This window comes from Aythya fuligula, chromosome 5, assembly GCF_009819795.1.
Source record: "Aythya fuligula isolate bAytFul2 chromosome 5, bAytFul2.pri, whole genome shotgun sequence".
Taxonomy (NCBI): domain Eukaryota; kingdom Metazoa; phylum Chordata; class Aves; order Anseriformes; family Anatidae; genus Aythya; species Aythya fuligula.
In genome coordinates this window covers 5,183,401-5,199,778 of record NC_045563.1, presented here as the reverse complement: position 1 = coordinate 5,199,778, position 16,378 = coordinate 5,183,401, and the positions used below count along the sequence as shown (strand labels likewise).

The window sequence follows — 16,378 nt, the reverse complement described above, 5'->3', positions numbered from 1 at the left end:
TTGGGCCTTAAAATACTGCCTGAACAGGGGCTGAGGTGGCGGCAAGGCTGAGGGAAGGTCGGGAGCCCCGCTGGTAACTGGCCCCTCACGCGTGTGGAGCCTGAGGTGCTGCAGGCCGGCGGGGCCTCCCCGTGCAGGGGAAAGGTCCTGCGGTCAGTGCGTGAGGAAAATCATAATAAAAATACATTCCTATGGCTTTTTATTGCCTTCAGGAGATGTAGGGAGGAGGGCAGAGAAATGCTGCAGGTGACAGAGTGCGGCGGCCTCGCCCTGAGGTGGAGCAGGGAGCAGGGAAAGGCAGCGCAGACGGAGCCACTGGGTGTACAGGGCAATAAACTGAAAGGGAAAAGAATGAACAGCGTAATAAATAACAGTTTTAAGAGACTGGGCCTGACGTGGGCAGACAGAGATGATCAGTGGTTGCACTATGAAAAACTGCACCCCACGTGGTGAGATAGTTCCCCCCCCACACTCCTCTGTGCCAAGTGTAAGCAGAAGGAATCAAGCTTTTTTTCATCTCTTTTTCTTCTTCAAAAATAACTTTAAACCTTACCAATCCCTAGAGGAAGTAATTTTCACAAAATGAATGACCATCAAGAGATACGGTTTTAAGCTGGCCATAGATGTAAACAAGTGGCTTGTTAAAAAAAAGAAATAATCACCCTTGTGCGAAACAAACAATGTATTTCATACAAATTCCACATCTTGCCCCTCCTTATGTAACTGGCATAGCTGGCAGGATCGTGGCAAATTAGGTCAAGCTGTACCCAGATGAGGGATTAGAAACAGTGGTTTAGAAATAGCTGAAGAAACTGACAGGGCTGGAATGGAAATATTGCTGGGCTACTCTGAAAACCAGGGAAATAGAGAGACGGAGCCAATAGCACATAATAATTGTGTCTATTGAGAACAAGGCTCACAATGTGAGTTAGGCAAATGCACTGCTGATAAACATCCTGCAGGTTTTCACAGCTGTAATGGAGCGCTAGTGCTGATTTTCTTTGCTGGCAAACAACGACATATAGAGAAAGTAACAGTCACAATAGTTGCTTTTTTGTCAAAATGTGTGAGCTGTATTGGTAAATTAAAGCCAAATACTGTAAAACCAAGACCCTTTTTCACCCTCAAAAGCTATTACTATAGGACAAGCAACAGCGTAATGGTAGTACTATTATAAATAGCAGGCAGTTGGAGACCTAAAGCTGAACCAACCAGCACAGTCCCACTCCAGAACAGAAAGTAGGATCTCTGAAAACGGGAAGCAGCAGGAATAGGGGTGAGATAATTCAAAACACAGAGGAAGCCAGCAAAGTCCTATTCTTAGAAAGGTTGAGAAGTGGTCTGCTTTCATAATTAAGATTGTCTTATCGTTTCAGTTTTCTTTAAACGACAGTGCAGGGAGTATTCGTCATCAGGCTGTAGGGAGACAACATGGTATAATGACAGATTTTCCCCAAATTTGAGGGCAACAGCTTGGTAGGAGTGTGAGCTAATTATAAAAAGTTGTTTTTTTTTTTTTTTTTTTTTTTTTTTTCCCTAAGCCCTGGAATTAAAATGAGTCAGTTTCTGGCAACATCCCCATTGGTTACACTGCTCTGTCGTGTTTTACATCTTCAGAGGTAGTCTTTATCCTGCACTTTGTAGCAAATAATAAAATTCCAAGTACAGAGAACTAAAAATAACCAAGGTTTTAGTGCACAGTATCTGCAAAACACAAGGGCACAGTGAAATAAACAGCTCAACATACTTTTAACACACTGGTTTTCTGTTTCAACCTGTGAATCAGTCTTCTAGTCCAACTGTCAGTTTTGTTTCAAGTGATCAAACCAAACATGCTCTTGAAAAAGAGCACAACAGCATTTCTTAGACTTACTTCTTAGACTTTACTGCTGTAAAAGATTCCAGTAAATGCTGCCCAGAAAACCCATTTGACCACCTCAGATATCCAAGAACATTTTTAACAGAGAAAAGAACATTTCATTAGAATTTAACATTGACTTTTCTGTGTGAAATGCCATCTTCTTGACAAAGCTATTTGGAGAAAGAAGGCACTCTCAAGTGGATAGCCTAACTGAGACACGAGCTGAGAATCCAAACATTCCACTTCTCCTTCCAGCTCTACACCAAAGCCATTCTGTGCAATTCTGGTGTCCCTTACCATGTAAAATAAGAATATGAACCCACTTCAAAAACTGCTGTCTACATTAATCTATTACTATGTATTAAAATAAATTAAGAATCTCAGTCGAACTTGTACAAAATACCTCAAAGTGAGCAAGTGATTTCACTTTCTCCTCTACTGCCATCCTTCAAATTAAAGGTCTTTGCTGCTCCCTGTGAAAGTCAAATGCATTATGTTTCATGAATATACACGCTTTTATTCACTCCTGCTTTTACTTCCAGTTATTACCATAAGTCTGTAAGACTTCTGTTGAAACAATGCTTTGTTATTTTGTTCCGACATCTTTGAACAGATCAGGCAGAAGCAAAGTGATTAAGTGGGTTCTCAAACACAAGCAGTCCGATGGAGGAACCAGAAACAAGGAGATTAAACTGGGTGTTGCCTAACTTACACCTTAGAGATAAAATAAAAACTCATTAGTATACGTATAGTTGGACACACTTTCATGAAAAGAAAGAACTCGAGTAAAGTAGCAAACCTTTTTTTGCCCTTTTTCCTTGCATGCAGAATTTTTGTTTTCTAACTTTCAAATTATCTACTGATACAATCTAAAGTAATAAGCCTGCCAGAAATCTGGTAGTTATTCATATCAGCTGTAGGTGGTAGGGGAAGGTCTGAATTTTCTTAGAGACCTTTATAGCAGTTGTAAGTGTTTGATCCCTTAATCCTTTGCAATTTTGCTACCTCCTAACTAAGCCTGAAATAGCGTGTATCATTTTGTCAAAAACTGCACATTAGGAGGCAGAACAGGGAAGACTGCCAAGAGGGTGCTTTATTTTTGATTGTTCCTGCAAACATGATATGTAATCTCTTGTTTAAAAAAAAATCCCAATTCAGTGTAATCATAATTACTGTGTCCTCAACAGTATGAACTTTAACTCAAGGCATTGGAAAGCACTTTGGAGTTTGCTTTATGGCAACAAAACAGAAATGAATGGATTATAACAGTTAGAAATAAAAGACCTGTTAGGTCTTGTTGATTTCAATTTTAGAGCAGCATAGTCCCATATTATAATCTGTTTTTCCCTATAGTTTATGACATTAAAAAATATCACTTTAAACATCTACTGAATAATCATGGCTAACTGATATACTTCTTGCCAAAAAGACAGAACTAGGAAACCAGAGACACGTGAGAGGTTTTGCTGGTAAACTCATCCATCTTTTCTTGCTGGTTAACTTTCTCTCAGGATAATAATGTTAATTGTTATTCCATGGCTCTGATTAGTACTACTGTGAGGTAAGCAGGTGGAAACAGGGAATGGGGAAGAGTTTTCTTTATATGAAGCAGCAGCAATCAGTTAGACTGGATTTCCATGTCTCATGGAAATCTTCCATGCGCTATTTTAAACATTCTTAAGAGATAAGGAGAAGCAGTAAGTGTACATACAGTGAATATCAATGCCAAAACGGAGGTGGCTGAGAGCTCATCCATCATTTATGCATGTTGACTGTGTGTATATATCTGTTTAAACCTTCATACAGTATGTAGACAGAGGTTAGATATCTGCATAAAACATAAATTAGTCTTGTTTCGCTGAATTTAAAATTTACTTCTATAAATACTAATCATGGAAGATAATCTGATAGACCATGACCCTGTTATTTCCTTTAAAATGAGTATTGCTATTTTATTCACAGCTACTAGGAGGTTAACAGTGAAAGCTAACTCTGAAAAAAAGCCTTTACAACAATCCATGGAGAATAATTTCCCTATTTAGATAAGTCTGGACATTTACAAGAACAATCGTTTAAATAAAAATAGAATTTAAAGCCTATGTTTAAAACATAGCCTTTATTAATGCTGTCTAGTGAGCTCCATATTTATCTTACATTGAAATAGTTCTGCTTTGCTTAAGAAAAGACAGAAAAATTGCAGTTACAAGAGTACTTTTTCTTTAATTTTCTGCGAAAATGGAAGGAATCGGAATCACAAGTTGACAAATGTTGTAAAATGAGATTTCAAGAAACATCAATTTTAGTAATGCTACTCCATCACTAGTGTTTCGTTCTGACTTTCTGCTGTGTGAACCAGAATATCCTGATATACAGTCTAGAGCATCTATGTTATTACTCTACAGCATATTAAACACAGAAAAAGGGGTTAAGAACCCCTTCCAATGTACAAACATGAATAAAAAAATTGATAAAAAATCACTTTTATACATAATGTATATGCAAACTGCTTTAAATACATGGTTTTGGAAGAGTTATTTACAAAATGTATCTGTCTGTGGGACAATCCACAGACAAAGCAGACACAGTTGCTTTACTTTATTGTTGCATCTCAACTTTGGGAGATATAAATTCATTCGGCAGTATAGCAAACACAAGAACTTGTGACAAAGTATCTTAAGGGCAACCCAAAAAATTTTGTTCCTCAAAACAAGGTTAAGTACTAGGACTGCCAAAGTTTCCAAATAAAGTCATAGTTTAATCCAGATGCCCGCTTACAGATCTATATTGTAGAGGACACATCGACGGACCCACTTTTAATACAGGCATGGCCACTGGATAAAACCTCCTGTAAGAGCCATAACTGATAGGTATGTTTTATCGAAAGAGTGAACTAACCTAGATTTTTTTTTCCAATTTTATTAATATTTTAAAAAATACATAAAAATACAACATCCAATGTCTGAATAAATATATTTAACAAGTTGCAAGATACCTTATTTTACACAAAAATTTCAGCTTTAGAAATCTTGTTAAATAACTTCATCGTTGTTATATATTTCATTTTTTGTCTTTTTGTAACAAAATAAAAACTCTGAAATTACATAGAAAAAAGACAAAATATTTTTGTCAAGGGATAAGATAGTCCACTGAAAACCTATTCACAATTCCACTGTAAACATTAATAAACATTAAAATATTTGCATAATTGTGTGCTCAAAAATCCTATAAAAAGTGGAAGACTTATTACAACTGTAGTTTTCAGTCAACTACACTTCCTTTCACAATTTATTTTGTCCCATTTACATCTTTAAAACTGGGCACATTGCTGAACACATACTTTGGCAGTTCTGTATAGCAAGTGCTTCCACAAAGAGGAACTACTCACCAAGAGTCAATATACAGCTCGGTGAAAGTGCAGCAGTTTCTCAGTTCATTTTGATAATATTCTGATGTCTACTTGGTGCACTTGCTCTTCTAAGATTTCCCTAGAACACCTGAATGCTTCATTGGACATAACTTTTCAAATTTGATAAGTGCCCTTTCTCTGCATTAACAAAAAAACAAAACAAAAACAAACACAATGACAAGCATGTCACATTGTGCCTACAAACCTTCAGTTATCAATGAGCTTAATTTCTCTGAACAGTAAATTAAAAAACAAACAAACAAACAACAAAAAAAAGGAGGGTAGAACAGATATAGTCCAGCAGTGGAAGTGTGTACAGGATATACTTGGCAATGTCAAACCAGTTGAGTGCTTTCTGTGGTTGAATTTCAGGATTTAAGTCCATGGCAGCAAGTTGCTGGCAAGGCAGAGAAATGTGTATCACCTGCATTCTACAGCAAGCACATTTTGGGGAGGAGAAGACGACGATGGACTCATTCCAGTGTCTGACGAAGCAGATGACATGGACGCTCCTGTATGAGACACTGAATATACAGAACATATCAGCATCAGACTGTCCAAGTACGTATCATAATGAAGGTTTCTGTAGTTATTATATTAAAAAGACCTCAAAGATTTTGCACATCACAGAAACTGATATACTCAGACCATACTTGCAACTAGGAAGTCCAAATTCCCAATGGACAATTATAAAAAAAAAAATCAGTAAGTGTTTTTGTTACGTTCGAGTTCTGAAAAGCCACAGATACTCTTTCTAAATACATATATATGAACAGAATAAGCATATAACACTTTTTTTCCCCCAAAAAAACAATACTGTCAAACTTCAGTTGCTTCAGATTGTGTATTTGCAAGAAAATGAACATCTCAGGGGAAGCAAAAAGCAAATTTGAAAGTTACCTTCTCTGTCTTTCTTTTTTAATCGCTTTCTTCTCCTGTCTATGGTTGCTACTTCTGACTTCAGAGACATGTAGTACTTTCTGATTTCCTGTAGTTTTTCTTGTAAGAAAGAGATCCTTTCAGCACTGCTCATATTGTCCAGTTCATCTTAAAAGCGAGAAGAAAAGGAAGAAAAGCTTCATTAAGGTGATCTTAGAAAAATGAATGCAGCTTTCAGAGTATACAAGACGCAGTGTGAAAGATAACACTTCCGTAACACTACACCAAAAAGGCCTGTGACTGATTTAGAATACAGGAATTCACATATTCTTCTTTCAGAAAAAAAATATTCTTGTAAATTCCCTCTAATCCAAGCTCCTTAAATCAGGCAGATAACACTAATAAGAATCATGCTGCCCATGAGGAAAGGCTACACTGTAGATATTTAACTATCCTTCCTAGATGCACTCTTAATGAAAGATCTTTCTTTCTTCTTCTTATCAGTGAAAGAAGGAAGAGTGGCACTCAAAAAAATGTCTTTATCTTCCTTAGTTTTAGGCCTTTTTAAAAAAATGACAAGTGAGAAAAAGAAAAGAAACGCATGATAAAATACACCAAGTAATCTCTTATCATCCTGTTCATCCAATCGCTACCTGTTCAGATTACAATCTCAATTTTAGCAGCATTGACTCCTGAACTTTAATATTTTGATCATGGCACCAAAAACTACATTCAGACTACATTCACTTTTTGGGGGAGTATGAAAGAGTTAGGACTGCAGCGTACAGACACTTCATAACCCCAAAATTTACTGAAGATTACTTAAAATCATCTGGGATCAACAAGCAGAGGAATATGTGCGTGTGTAAAAATCACATTTCTGTCTACTTAAAAAAAAAAAAAAGCTGGAAAGCACAGAAATAATAGTGAATGTAGCTAAGGAATTCAAGCATTCACTCTGAAGACTTTGCTGAAGCTTTTCTAAAATATTGAAGATCCTACACCTCAAAATTTATGCTTCACAGTTTAAGAAAAAAAAATAAAAACTAAAAAAACTAAAAAAACAAAAACAAAACAACCAACAACAACAACAACAAAAACAACTTACTGAGTTGAAAACTCCATTTGTGTACTCTAGGAGAAGCATTCTGGTGGTGGTGCTTCTCTCTGTGTTTATCCTTCTCTCCATCTTTGATGTGAGGTGACATCACTCTTGCAGGTGATCGAGAAATCTTCTGTGGTTTGGATGAGTTCATGTGTTTCACAGGAGTACATTTACTGGAACTGTCCAGGACAGGAAGGTCTTCACTGTCACTGCTTTGTCCTGCAGTAAGAGAAATATACTTGACTTCAAAACAAACACTGACATTTTAAAAATGTTATATAAATTACAAAAAGGATTAAGAAAGAACTGCTCCTCCTTGCTCGGAAAATTCCAAAATACACACAGGAAAATTTGAATCATCAGATACAACATGGGCTGAACTCTCAAGTGAACTGATCTTTAATGCAGAAGAGTCAAGGACTGACCAGGCCCTTTAGTTAAGGAGTAATAATCATTTTTTGCTACAGAATTAATAAGGAACAATGATAAGCTATCCTAAGCCACATATTTTGGGGTTCTAATATAAAGCAGACGCTAGAACTCCTTTTTTAAAGATTAAGACTGTATTAATACAGATAGAACACTTGTGAAACACAACTAATAGCATAAAAGCTTTAACAAGAAACAGAACATTTCAAGCTATAGCATATGCAAACATTTTAGATTCATGCAATACTTTCTATGTTCTACATTAGCTGGAAAATTTCTGAATATTCTATGTCAGATAATTAACCATTTTAGTTTGATATTCAAAATAAATAATAATAATAAAAACAACAACAAAAAAACAAACAAACAAACAAACAAAAAAAAAACCAAAGCTTTCACAAGGCCCAAATATATTGACTCATTCTATTTGGCTTCTTCAAATTTTGATCAAGGTAACAATGATTACCAAAATTGAGGTATGGAAACATAAGTTCCAGTTAACAGAAATATTCTGTCTGTAACAATGAAAGCAGGGGGCCCTATACATGTCTGTATGACAGCACACCCTTCCCCATCACCCCCCTCAGGAATGTACCTGTTCCATTCTTTTCATTTTTGGCTGCAGCACTTGATCGCTTTGGAGTACGCTTTTGTTTTTTTGCCAGTGTTCCACTACTGCTGTCACTGGGTCTTTTTTGACCTACGTGAGGGGAAAAGGAATAAAAATGCACCTCAAACATTTCTGCTACAAATGAACTCTTTTTATAAGCAAGAAAGAAATGTAAAGCTAGAAGACAAAACAAAGCAGTCAATTTTAGCAAAGCAATACCAGACTTAAGATGACTTCAGAAACCATTAAACTGCCTTTCCAGAGGCAACGCTCACCCTTCTCTCCGATGTCTCTTTCTTGCACCGCTATGCTACAATTGCTTGACGTGGTACTGGCCTCAAACCCGTTAGCAGACTCGCTTTCGCAGAGCCCCTCTTGAGATTCCTCTGCCACGCTGTCGACTTCAATAGTCATGTCACTCTCACTCTTGATGCTGCGGGACTCATCCTGACTGAGAGTAAGAGGCGAGGCCACCGAAAAGCTTGACTGGGCAGCAGGGGGTAAGGCAGACGGATTTGAATTTGAAGTATTTGGGTCTGGCTTTTCTGATATTGTGTCTTCGCTACTGCTCTTCTCCTTTTCATCCAAGTCATCCAAGTCTACTTCATGACAGAGCAAAGTTTCCGGACCAATCTGAGGCATTGCATCATCCTCATCTTTTAAGGGAACGTTATCGTTTTCCTCAGATGGACATTCAAAGTTCTCATTCCTCATCTCTTGACCATGCTGAACCGATTCTGCCACCAGGGATGGCATTTCTTCATTCTCAGTTCTGAGAGACTCTTCAGCGTTCAGCCCTCTACATTCCTCTGCCCCGGTACATTCATTGGTCCTCTCATCAGATACAATATTTGGGACTTCCATTTCACTCTCCCGTCGATTCCTTTTCTCAGGTGATGCCTGCTCTGAAGTTTTCCTTTTCAAAAGCTTCTTATCTTTTGTAGAAGGTTCCATTTCACTTTCAGTAGTGCTGGAAATCTCTTTACAGTCCAAGGAAGACATGTCTAATCTTTCACTTTCTGTAAGAGATTCATTTGCCACATCTTCCTGACTTCCTGGTGAAATCTTTGCATTCTCTAAACAGGGATCTTTTGTCTTGCTCCTTCTCCCTTTTCCTTTAGGTGATTTTTCAGCTTCTCTCTTGATTTCTTCCATTTGTTCTGATTTATTTCCAAAAATCTGAACAATTTGTTCACTTTCTTCAACTTCCAGTTTCAGTGTTTCCAATGGCTGCACTTGACTCCTGTCATTTTCTCTCAGTGCATGAGGGATCTTTGGGCTTTCCTCATCTAGCTTCTCATCATTTAGTTTTTCATTTTTTTCCAGTTCTGAAGTTTCTGGAGAAAATTCTTCATTCAAATTCTTCTCAGATGACTCATCTGCTTCACTGTCAGATGAGCCAGAGTCTGCAAAAATAAAAATAAAAAAAAAAAAACAGAAGGGAAAATCACCCTAAATCATCAATTACCATTACTTTAGTCAACTACACAAAAACGTTTACAAGAATTCCATGCTACTAAAATCGATTTACAATAAACAGTTCCAAATTTCAATAACAAACAAAATGTGTATTAATGAATACACTTACTACAGTTCTTATTGTTACTAAAAACCCCTATTAACTACTGTAACAGCAGCAGTCCTATTCCCCAAATTATCCAGTATGAACAAATCAGTTTAGCAAAAATGATTTTACATATTCCAACGACCTGTTTATCTACCTGTAGATATCATCACCCAATCTGACATCAGCAAAACCAAGCAACCAACAACCAAACCGAAACTTTTTTTCACGTTCACCCCTCCAATCAGGGGAAAAAAAAAAACCAAAACAAAACACCTCTCCCACACCACAATATGGACAGTCCATTGCTAAACTGTTGTACCAATCACATACCATTTAAAATGCAAGCACTATTATGTGACCAGATTTTTTCAAGGGACCTGTACTAAAAGGTGTTGATTTCACTTCAGATCTTTCTCACAGAGGCTTAGAAATATCAAAAATATTGTTGTAATTTGTATATATTTAACTTTACTGGATGATGCACTACTGAGGCTGAGGACTTAATTACCATTATAAAAACTAATATTATACCACTAGATTTGGTCTGTTCAGGATTAAGACTGAAAGGCTGTGGCTAAAGAAGATAGGGTGACTTGCACTGTCATTCCTATGCCATAGCTTGCCTGTGAGCAAATTGTGCTCTTCAGCAGTTTCAGTTCAACTACTTCCTCAGTAAAATTCATGAGGGAAACCAAAAATAAATAAAAAAATAAATAAACAGAAACCTCTTTTCAAAAAAGGTACTAAAAAACCTGAAAAACATACACAGGACTGAGATCACTCACCGTTTGATCCTCTATCAGAATCAAACATTCCTGAGCTACGTCTCGTCTGCCTGGAAGGGGTTGCTAAAATCAAAATCAAAAATATTAATTTTTATAGAGTAAAATCTGCACTGCATTTTTTTGTTGTTGTTTTACTGCTTGCACGCTGACTGGTTAAGTAGGACTTCAAAGCTGCTGAAAGCACTCTGTTCCCTGAAGTTGTCATGTTAATGCACTGCATTACATCACTGTTTACATGCACTTCCATGCCAGAACAAGAGTGCATCAGATGTACCTTCTGTTCCATTTGGCAATGGTGAGGAATCTGACAAGTTGTTCCGTGCACTTCTGGCTCCCGATTTACCTTCGCTATTAGGTGTTTTGGATAAAGATGTGTTTGATGGAAGAGTAGATTTCAGAGGCGGCCGCCCTCGCTTTGATTTTTGTTTCTCCTCCTCTTTCTTCTCATCCTTTTCACTGTCTTCTTTATTCTGAGGGAGAGAATTGGGTATTTATTAACGTGAAACCTTTTCTTATTTAACCCTATACATCAATTAAAAAGCTAGACTACGGACTAAATAATCTTTTTTTAAAATTAAGAACTATCATAATCATAAAGTATGGTACTATAAGAAACTTATTGAAATAATATTACTTTTGTTCTTTTCTTCTGTTTTCTCTTTGGTCCTCCTTTGTCCACAGGCCAGATAATCCGATCAGCTTTCACCCATTCATCATACCTGAAAAAACAAAACAACATACTTTTACTACGGCATATAAAAACTTGTTTGCAATATGATGTTTAAAAGACTGAATTACAGAAAATATTTATTAAGGAGAGGTAGAAAAGTAGAGCATATATTTACGAATACAAGCAGTATTTTGGCATTAGAAAGATTAAGTTTCTAATAAATTTGATTATTAATATTCTATTTTTTTCTTCTAATAATAATTTCTAATTTGCCTTCTAAGATTTTAAGAAAATTTGTGAACAGAGGCATGGGGGAATGTTGGTACAAAGCTCCACATCTCTTGCTTGCAAAGCACTACAAGTCAGGAAAATGAGACAGCTACACAATTTCTGAATAATGTCACATGATATACCAGATGTTGCTGAGGCATGATTTGGTGAAAACAGATAAAATATACCTTTTTTCACTGAGTTTTTAAATTATAGCAACAAACAGAAAGATTCTGAAAAGCGTAAAATATACTGCTAGTGCTTATCAAAATTTCCTGAGTTATTATCAAGGCAAAGAGAAACATGTACGTATCTGGGGGAATACCACTCTCTCCTCCCGCCCAAACTTAACGTTGCCTCAAAAATATATTTGCTTAATTTACTTAAAAACTTACGGATTTTATCAATTCTCAAGTTATACAACAGAAGTGTTTTATTTTTATTTTTTTAAATATCACTTGTGATATGTTTGCCTGTATAATCACAATGCTCTTAAAAAAAAAAAAAAAACAAAAAAACAGCAATTTCTACAGCAGTATCAGCGTGGCTGCCAAGAGAAGCTTTGATGATTTTTTTCCTGTAGTTCTCTGTTGCTTAGCTCTCTCCTACCCTCTCTACATGTAACAACCATTCTTTATAATCACAGTTAACACTGAACGCAAGAATAAATTTTGTTGCCAAAATCTCAGTACTTGATAATCTTCTAATTGCAGACATTTTCACTGTTCCCAGTGACTCTTATTTAAAAGTCTGATGCTGCTAACACTAGCTGACACAATAAATTACAGGGATACTCCTGTGAGGAGAGAGGATTACTCACTTCAAGCAGGATGGAAACTTGGAAACATACAAGTCTATTCTGAGATTTCAATGCAACAGCGTCATACCATGAACAAAATTACTACCATTGAAAAGTAGAAGAGTCAGATCCTGTTACCATGTTGATAATTCAACTCAGAGGCAAGTCACCGACTATCTTCTCCAAAACAAGCACTGTTTTGGAAGTAATAATCTTTTTAACGAATCAAGAAATGAAATGCAATGTGTTCTCACCTTACATTCCAACCGTAGTAATGAACTAAATATAAAACTTCTCCATCGTCAATTTCAGTGCTTTTAATACTGGCTTCATAAATTTTTTGAGTCTTTCCACGTCCGTATTTTACTTTTACTTTGGTTCCAGTCAGGCAGGGTTCTGCGTCCTCCTCATCCTCTTCACCTTCTGATTCTCCTTTGTTCTCCATTTCCTCCCTGCAGTAAAGTATATTCAAAATACCCACTAATTAGTCATAATCAAAATTTTAACATTTAACTAGCACAGCCAAGCTTTTTTGCATCCTGCTCTACTTTTAAAACATACTTGCTTTTGACACATTACTTTGTAAAAATTTCGTTTTCATCTACACTTTGATTAATAGATTATAGCTTACTAACAGCATATGGAAGTTTGGATGGCCAAACATGATGTCCTCTCATGGATATGAACACCATTCTACTGCAACAAATCTTGATTACAGCAGTTTTTAACCAAATTTAGGTGTCTACACAGCTTTTATTAGCTACATCTACATCTTATTAGTTATATCCAATATTTAAACACAGTATCAAAACATTGTTCCAACAATCAGTCTAACCCATTTTTAGGGTAAACTTAGAATAATGTAAAAGTTAAACTAAAAAAAAGTCCCCAGGAAGGAAAACACTGAAAGACTACGGATTTCTTTTAATACAATATTTTTGCTGGCCCTCAGTGAAAGATGAACTATCCTGTTGGGGCAAACAGTTGAAAGAAAAACAAAGCTGACAAGCACCACCCGTATCACTTAAAAGAAAACTATTTTTGATGTCTTAGTCATTTGACATACCCCTACAACCTGCTACACACCCACACTGTGCCTGCACATTTGAGGCATTTTTGCATGCTATGCTCTACTCCAATATTTTTCTTTGAGCTGCACAGTAACATTTTCTTTAAAATAACTGTTGCTTCCATTCCTCAAACCTCTTTAGCAGAAAAGATGCAATATCCCTGCTTGTAACTCAACAAATCCTATTAATTAGCAACTGTGTCCCACACAGCTTGGCCACATGGATCAGCAAAACAAAGCAGGAAAAACAGCTCAAACAATTAAAATCCTACCCTTGACCACAGACAGAAGTTGTTAGATAGAAGACATCTACTCTGGTAAAAACTCAGACACCCGGTCATAGCTTGTTTTTAACCAGGAATGTAAATCCAATTCAAGCTGTCAAACTTGGTCTCCAGGTGCAATTTTCCCTTGGGTGGTGGTTTTACCCTGCTGGGCAGCCAAACTCCACTACAGCTGCTCTCTCACTCCCCCTCAGAAGAGGGGAAGAATTTGATTAAAGGGTAAAGGAAGAGGGGAAAAAAAAAACCTAGCAAAGGCCATGAAGAAGCACAGAGAGAGGAAAAAAATAATTCTCTACTTCCCAGAATAAGTGATATTTGGCCATGGCCTGGGACACAGGGACTCAACAGGCGTAGTGGTTGTTTGGGAGGACAGAAGTCTTCGTAACGAGAGCCTCTCCTCTCCTTCCCCTTTCCCACCTTCTGTTGCTGTGTGACATCACGTGGCATGGAATATCCCTTCGGTTGGTTTCGGTGAGCTGTCCTGGTGATGTTCCCTCCCCACCTCTTGCCCACCCCGGGTTGGAGGGAGCCCTGATGCGGTGCCAGTACTGCTCAGCAGCAGACACAACCCTGGTGTTTCCCAGTGCTGTTCTAGCTACAGGTGCAGAGCACAGCACTGCAGGGGCTGCTGCAGGGAATGTTAACTCCACCCCAGCCAGACCCGGTAGCCCTCAGCACATGGTTTGTTTCCTCTGCTGTCTCCTCACCCATCCACTACTCAGTCACTCAGTCGCTGCCTGCCACGTATCTCCATCCCGTTCTTTTCAACCTACCTTTAGGTTTCATTCAAACTCTTTTTTCCTCTGCCTTCTTGGCAGATCCTCTCCTACCTACAATACATTTAAGTAACAACAAAACTATGCAAGCTGTAGGTTCAGTGGTCAGCATTAAGCACAGAAGAGGGGCTTTTTTCCATCTGTATTTTAACTGCCCAGTTGCTCACCACCCATATAGCTGCCTGCTCTACTTGACACCTACACGTACTAGTGTGATAAAGCACAAAGACAACCTTGGCAGGACTTTCACGGAAATGGAAGTGAAAAATACTGCCAGCCGTCTCCCAGAAAAAAGGTCACTCCTTCAAGTATAGTAAACTCTCCGAGCTTGAAATAGTATTTTCTTTTTCCTGTCTGGCTGAGCGAATTAAGGTCTCTGATTTCCACATCTTAGAAACTGGTCAGATCTCCAGCTCTGTGGATACTCTTGCTTGGAATATGGCTCTATCAGGACACAGATATACTCCTAAGGAGGTGCTACAAATTAATTCTTACCTCTCCCTCTGCCTCTCTTCCTCTTCATCTGACTCTTTATCAGACTCTTCCTGTTTTTTAATTTTTTTCTCTTTTTGCTTTGGTGTAGTTTTTCTCCCTAGTGGAGTTTCATTTTCTTTCTTTTCTGCATTCTCAAGTGTTTCCTCTATATCTTTGTTTTCCTTGTTACTGTCTTTTAATTTATCTTGTGTTTTATCCTCTTCACTCTCTCTTTTAGCAGGCGTTGCATCACGGGCAAGTCTTCTTCGTCCCTAGAACAGAAACAAAATTAGAAGTTTTTAAAAGGTACTTTGAGTAGCTGGACAACTGCTGTCTGGCACTGTGACAGGTTCTTGGGGGGGTCTAGTACAGATTAACAATTTTACTACTAGAACTATCTTTGATAAAGACATTGCATAGTAACCAGAACATTTAAAATACGTTATGAATGCAAGGTTAGTTATTTGGAGGCAATCCAAAGACAACAGTAATGAAGGCACTATAATTATGATTCACAGTAAAACAGTAAATACTTTGAAATCATTCATAAACAGACAGTTGTTGACCGGATTAATAAAGTAATAAAATATATGATCAAGTAATATTTAGTTATTAACAAATTAACATCAACAACAAACAATTAAAAAAAATAACTTTGATTCCTTTATCATCTCAAGAACCAAAAAAAGTTTGTCAAGGTAAAACAAAAAAACAAAGCTAGTGTCATGCCAGGAACTTCATCAAGGCTGATACGGTTTGGAAAAAACACTTTAGATAGAATACAGAATGTAAATCTAAACTTATGTTTACAGTATGTCTTTCAACTAGTGATTTAAAGGCCATATCCTTGTTTGAAAAATTGATTTACAAGAGGTACTTCAATAGGATTACATTTTAGTTAACAGGATGCTTACAACTTTAACAATTTTAAAAGTTGCATTTTCTTGTCCTTTAGTCACAGTTCTCTTCTAAAGAGCACATAATGACTTTTTAAAAGAACCAACGGGAGTGCTACAGCACCCTAATTCAGTCATATTCAAATACCTTTAAAGTACTCTTGTATTCTTGATCAGGTCCAGTTTCTACCAGCTGATGGGTCACAGCTCTTATCTATGTAACTACTAACACAACCCTCACCTATACAGCATTCAAAGACAGAGGAAGACAAAAAACAACAAAATCTTCCCTCTCCTCTTTTGTCTCTGTACTGTAAAATTGCATGTTTTCTTCAATTAAAAGAGATATCGTGATAAAAATCAACTCAAAGAAACGGGACTTCCTTTGATTCTTTAGGCTGTAGCAGTCCCTCAATATCCTTGCTTCCTGATGCACAGCTCTGAATTCCATGTGCCTGGGGAAATTCCCACCCACAACCAGGATTGTCCTGCTGGGTT

General features: G+C 37.2%; 1 protein-coding gene across 1 annotated transcript in view; it reads right to left on the bottom strand.

Annotated features, from left to right (window-relative positions):
- Window positions 1–4,958: 4,958 nt before the first annotated feature.
- ARID4A (AT-rich interaction domain 4A) overlaps window positions 4,959–16,378 on the bottom strand; it is a 47,016-nt gene continuing 35,596 nt past the window's right edge. Inside the window, exons 16-25 of the mRNA XM_032188590.1 lie at window positions 15,006–15,256; window positions 12,636–12,833; window positions 11,277–11,361; window positions 10,917–11,112; window positions 10,643–10,705; window positions 8,566–9,696; window positions 8,276–8,380; window positions 7,255–7,470; window positions 6,168–6,314; window positions 4,959–5,791 (exon numbers count right to left, since the gene is read on the bottom strand). Of these exons, the coding sequence (XP_032044481.1) occupies window positions 5,688–5,791; window positions 6,168–6,314; window positions 7,255–7,470; window positions 8,276–8,380; window positions 8,566–9,696; window positions 10,643–10,705; window positions 10,917–11,112; window positions 11,277–11,361; window positions 12,636–12,833; window positions 15,006–15,256 (2,496 nt within the window). The 3' untranslated portion in view covers window positions 4,959–5,687. The remainder of the gene's footprint in view (window positions 5,792–6,167; window positions 6,315–7,254; window positions 7,471–8,275; window positions 8,381–8,565; window positions 9,697–10,642; window positions 10,706–10,916; window positions 11,113–11,276; window positions 11,362–12,635; window positions 12,834–15,005; window positions 15,257–16,378) is intronic.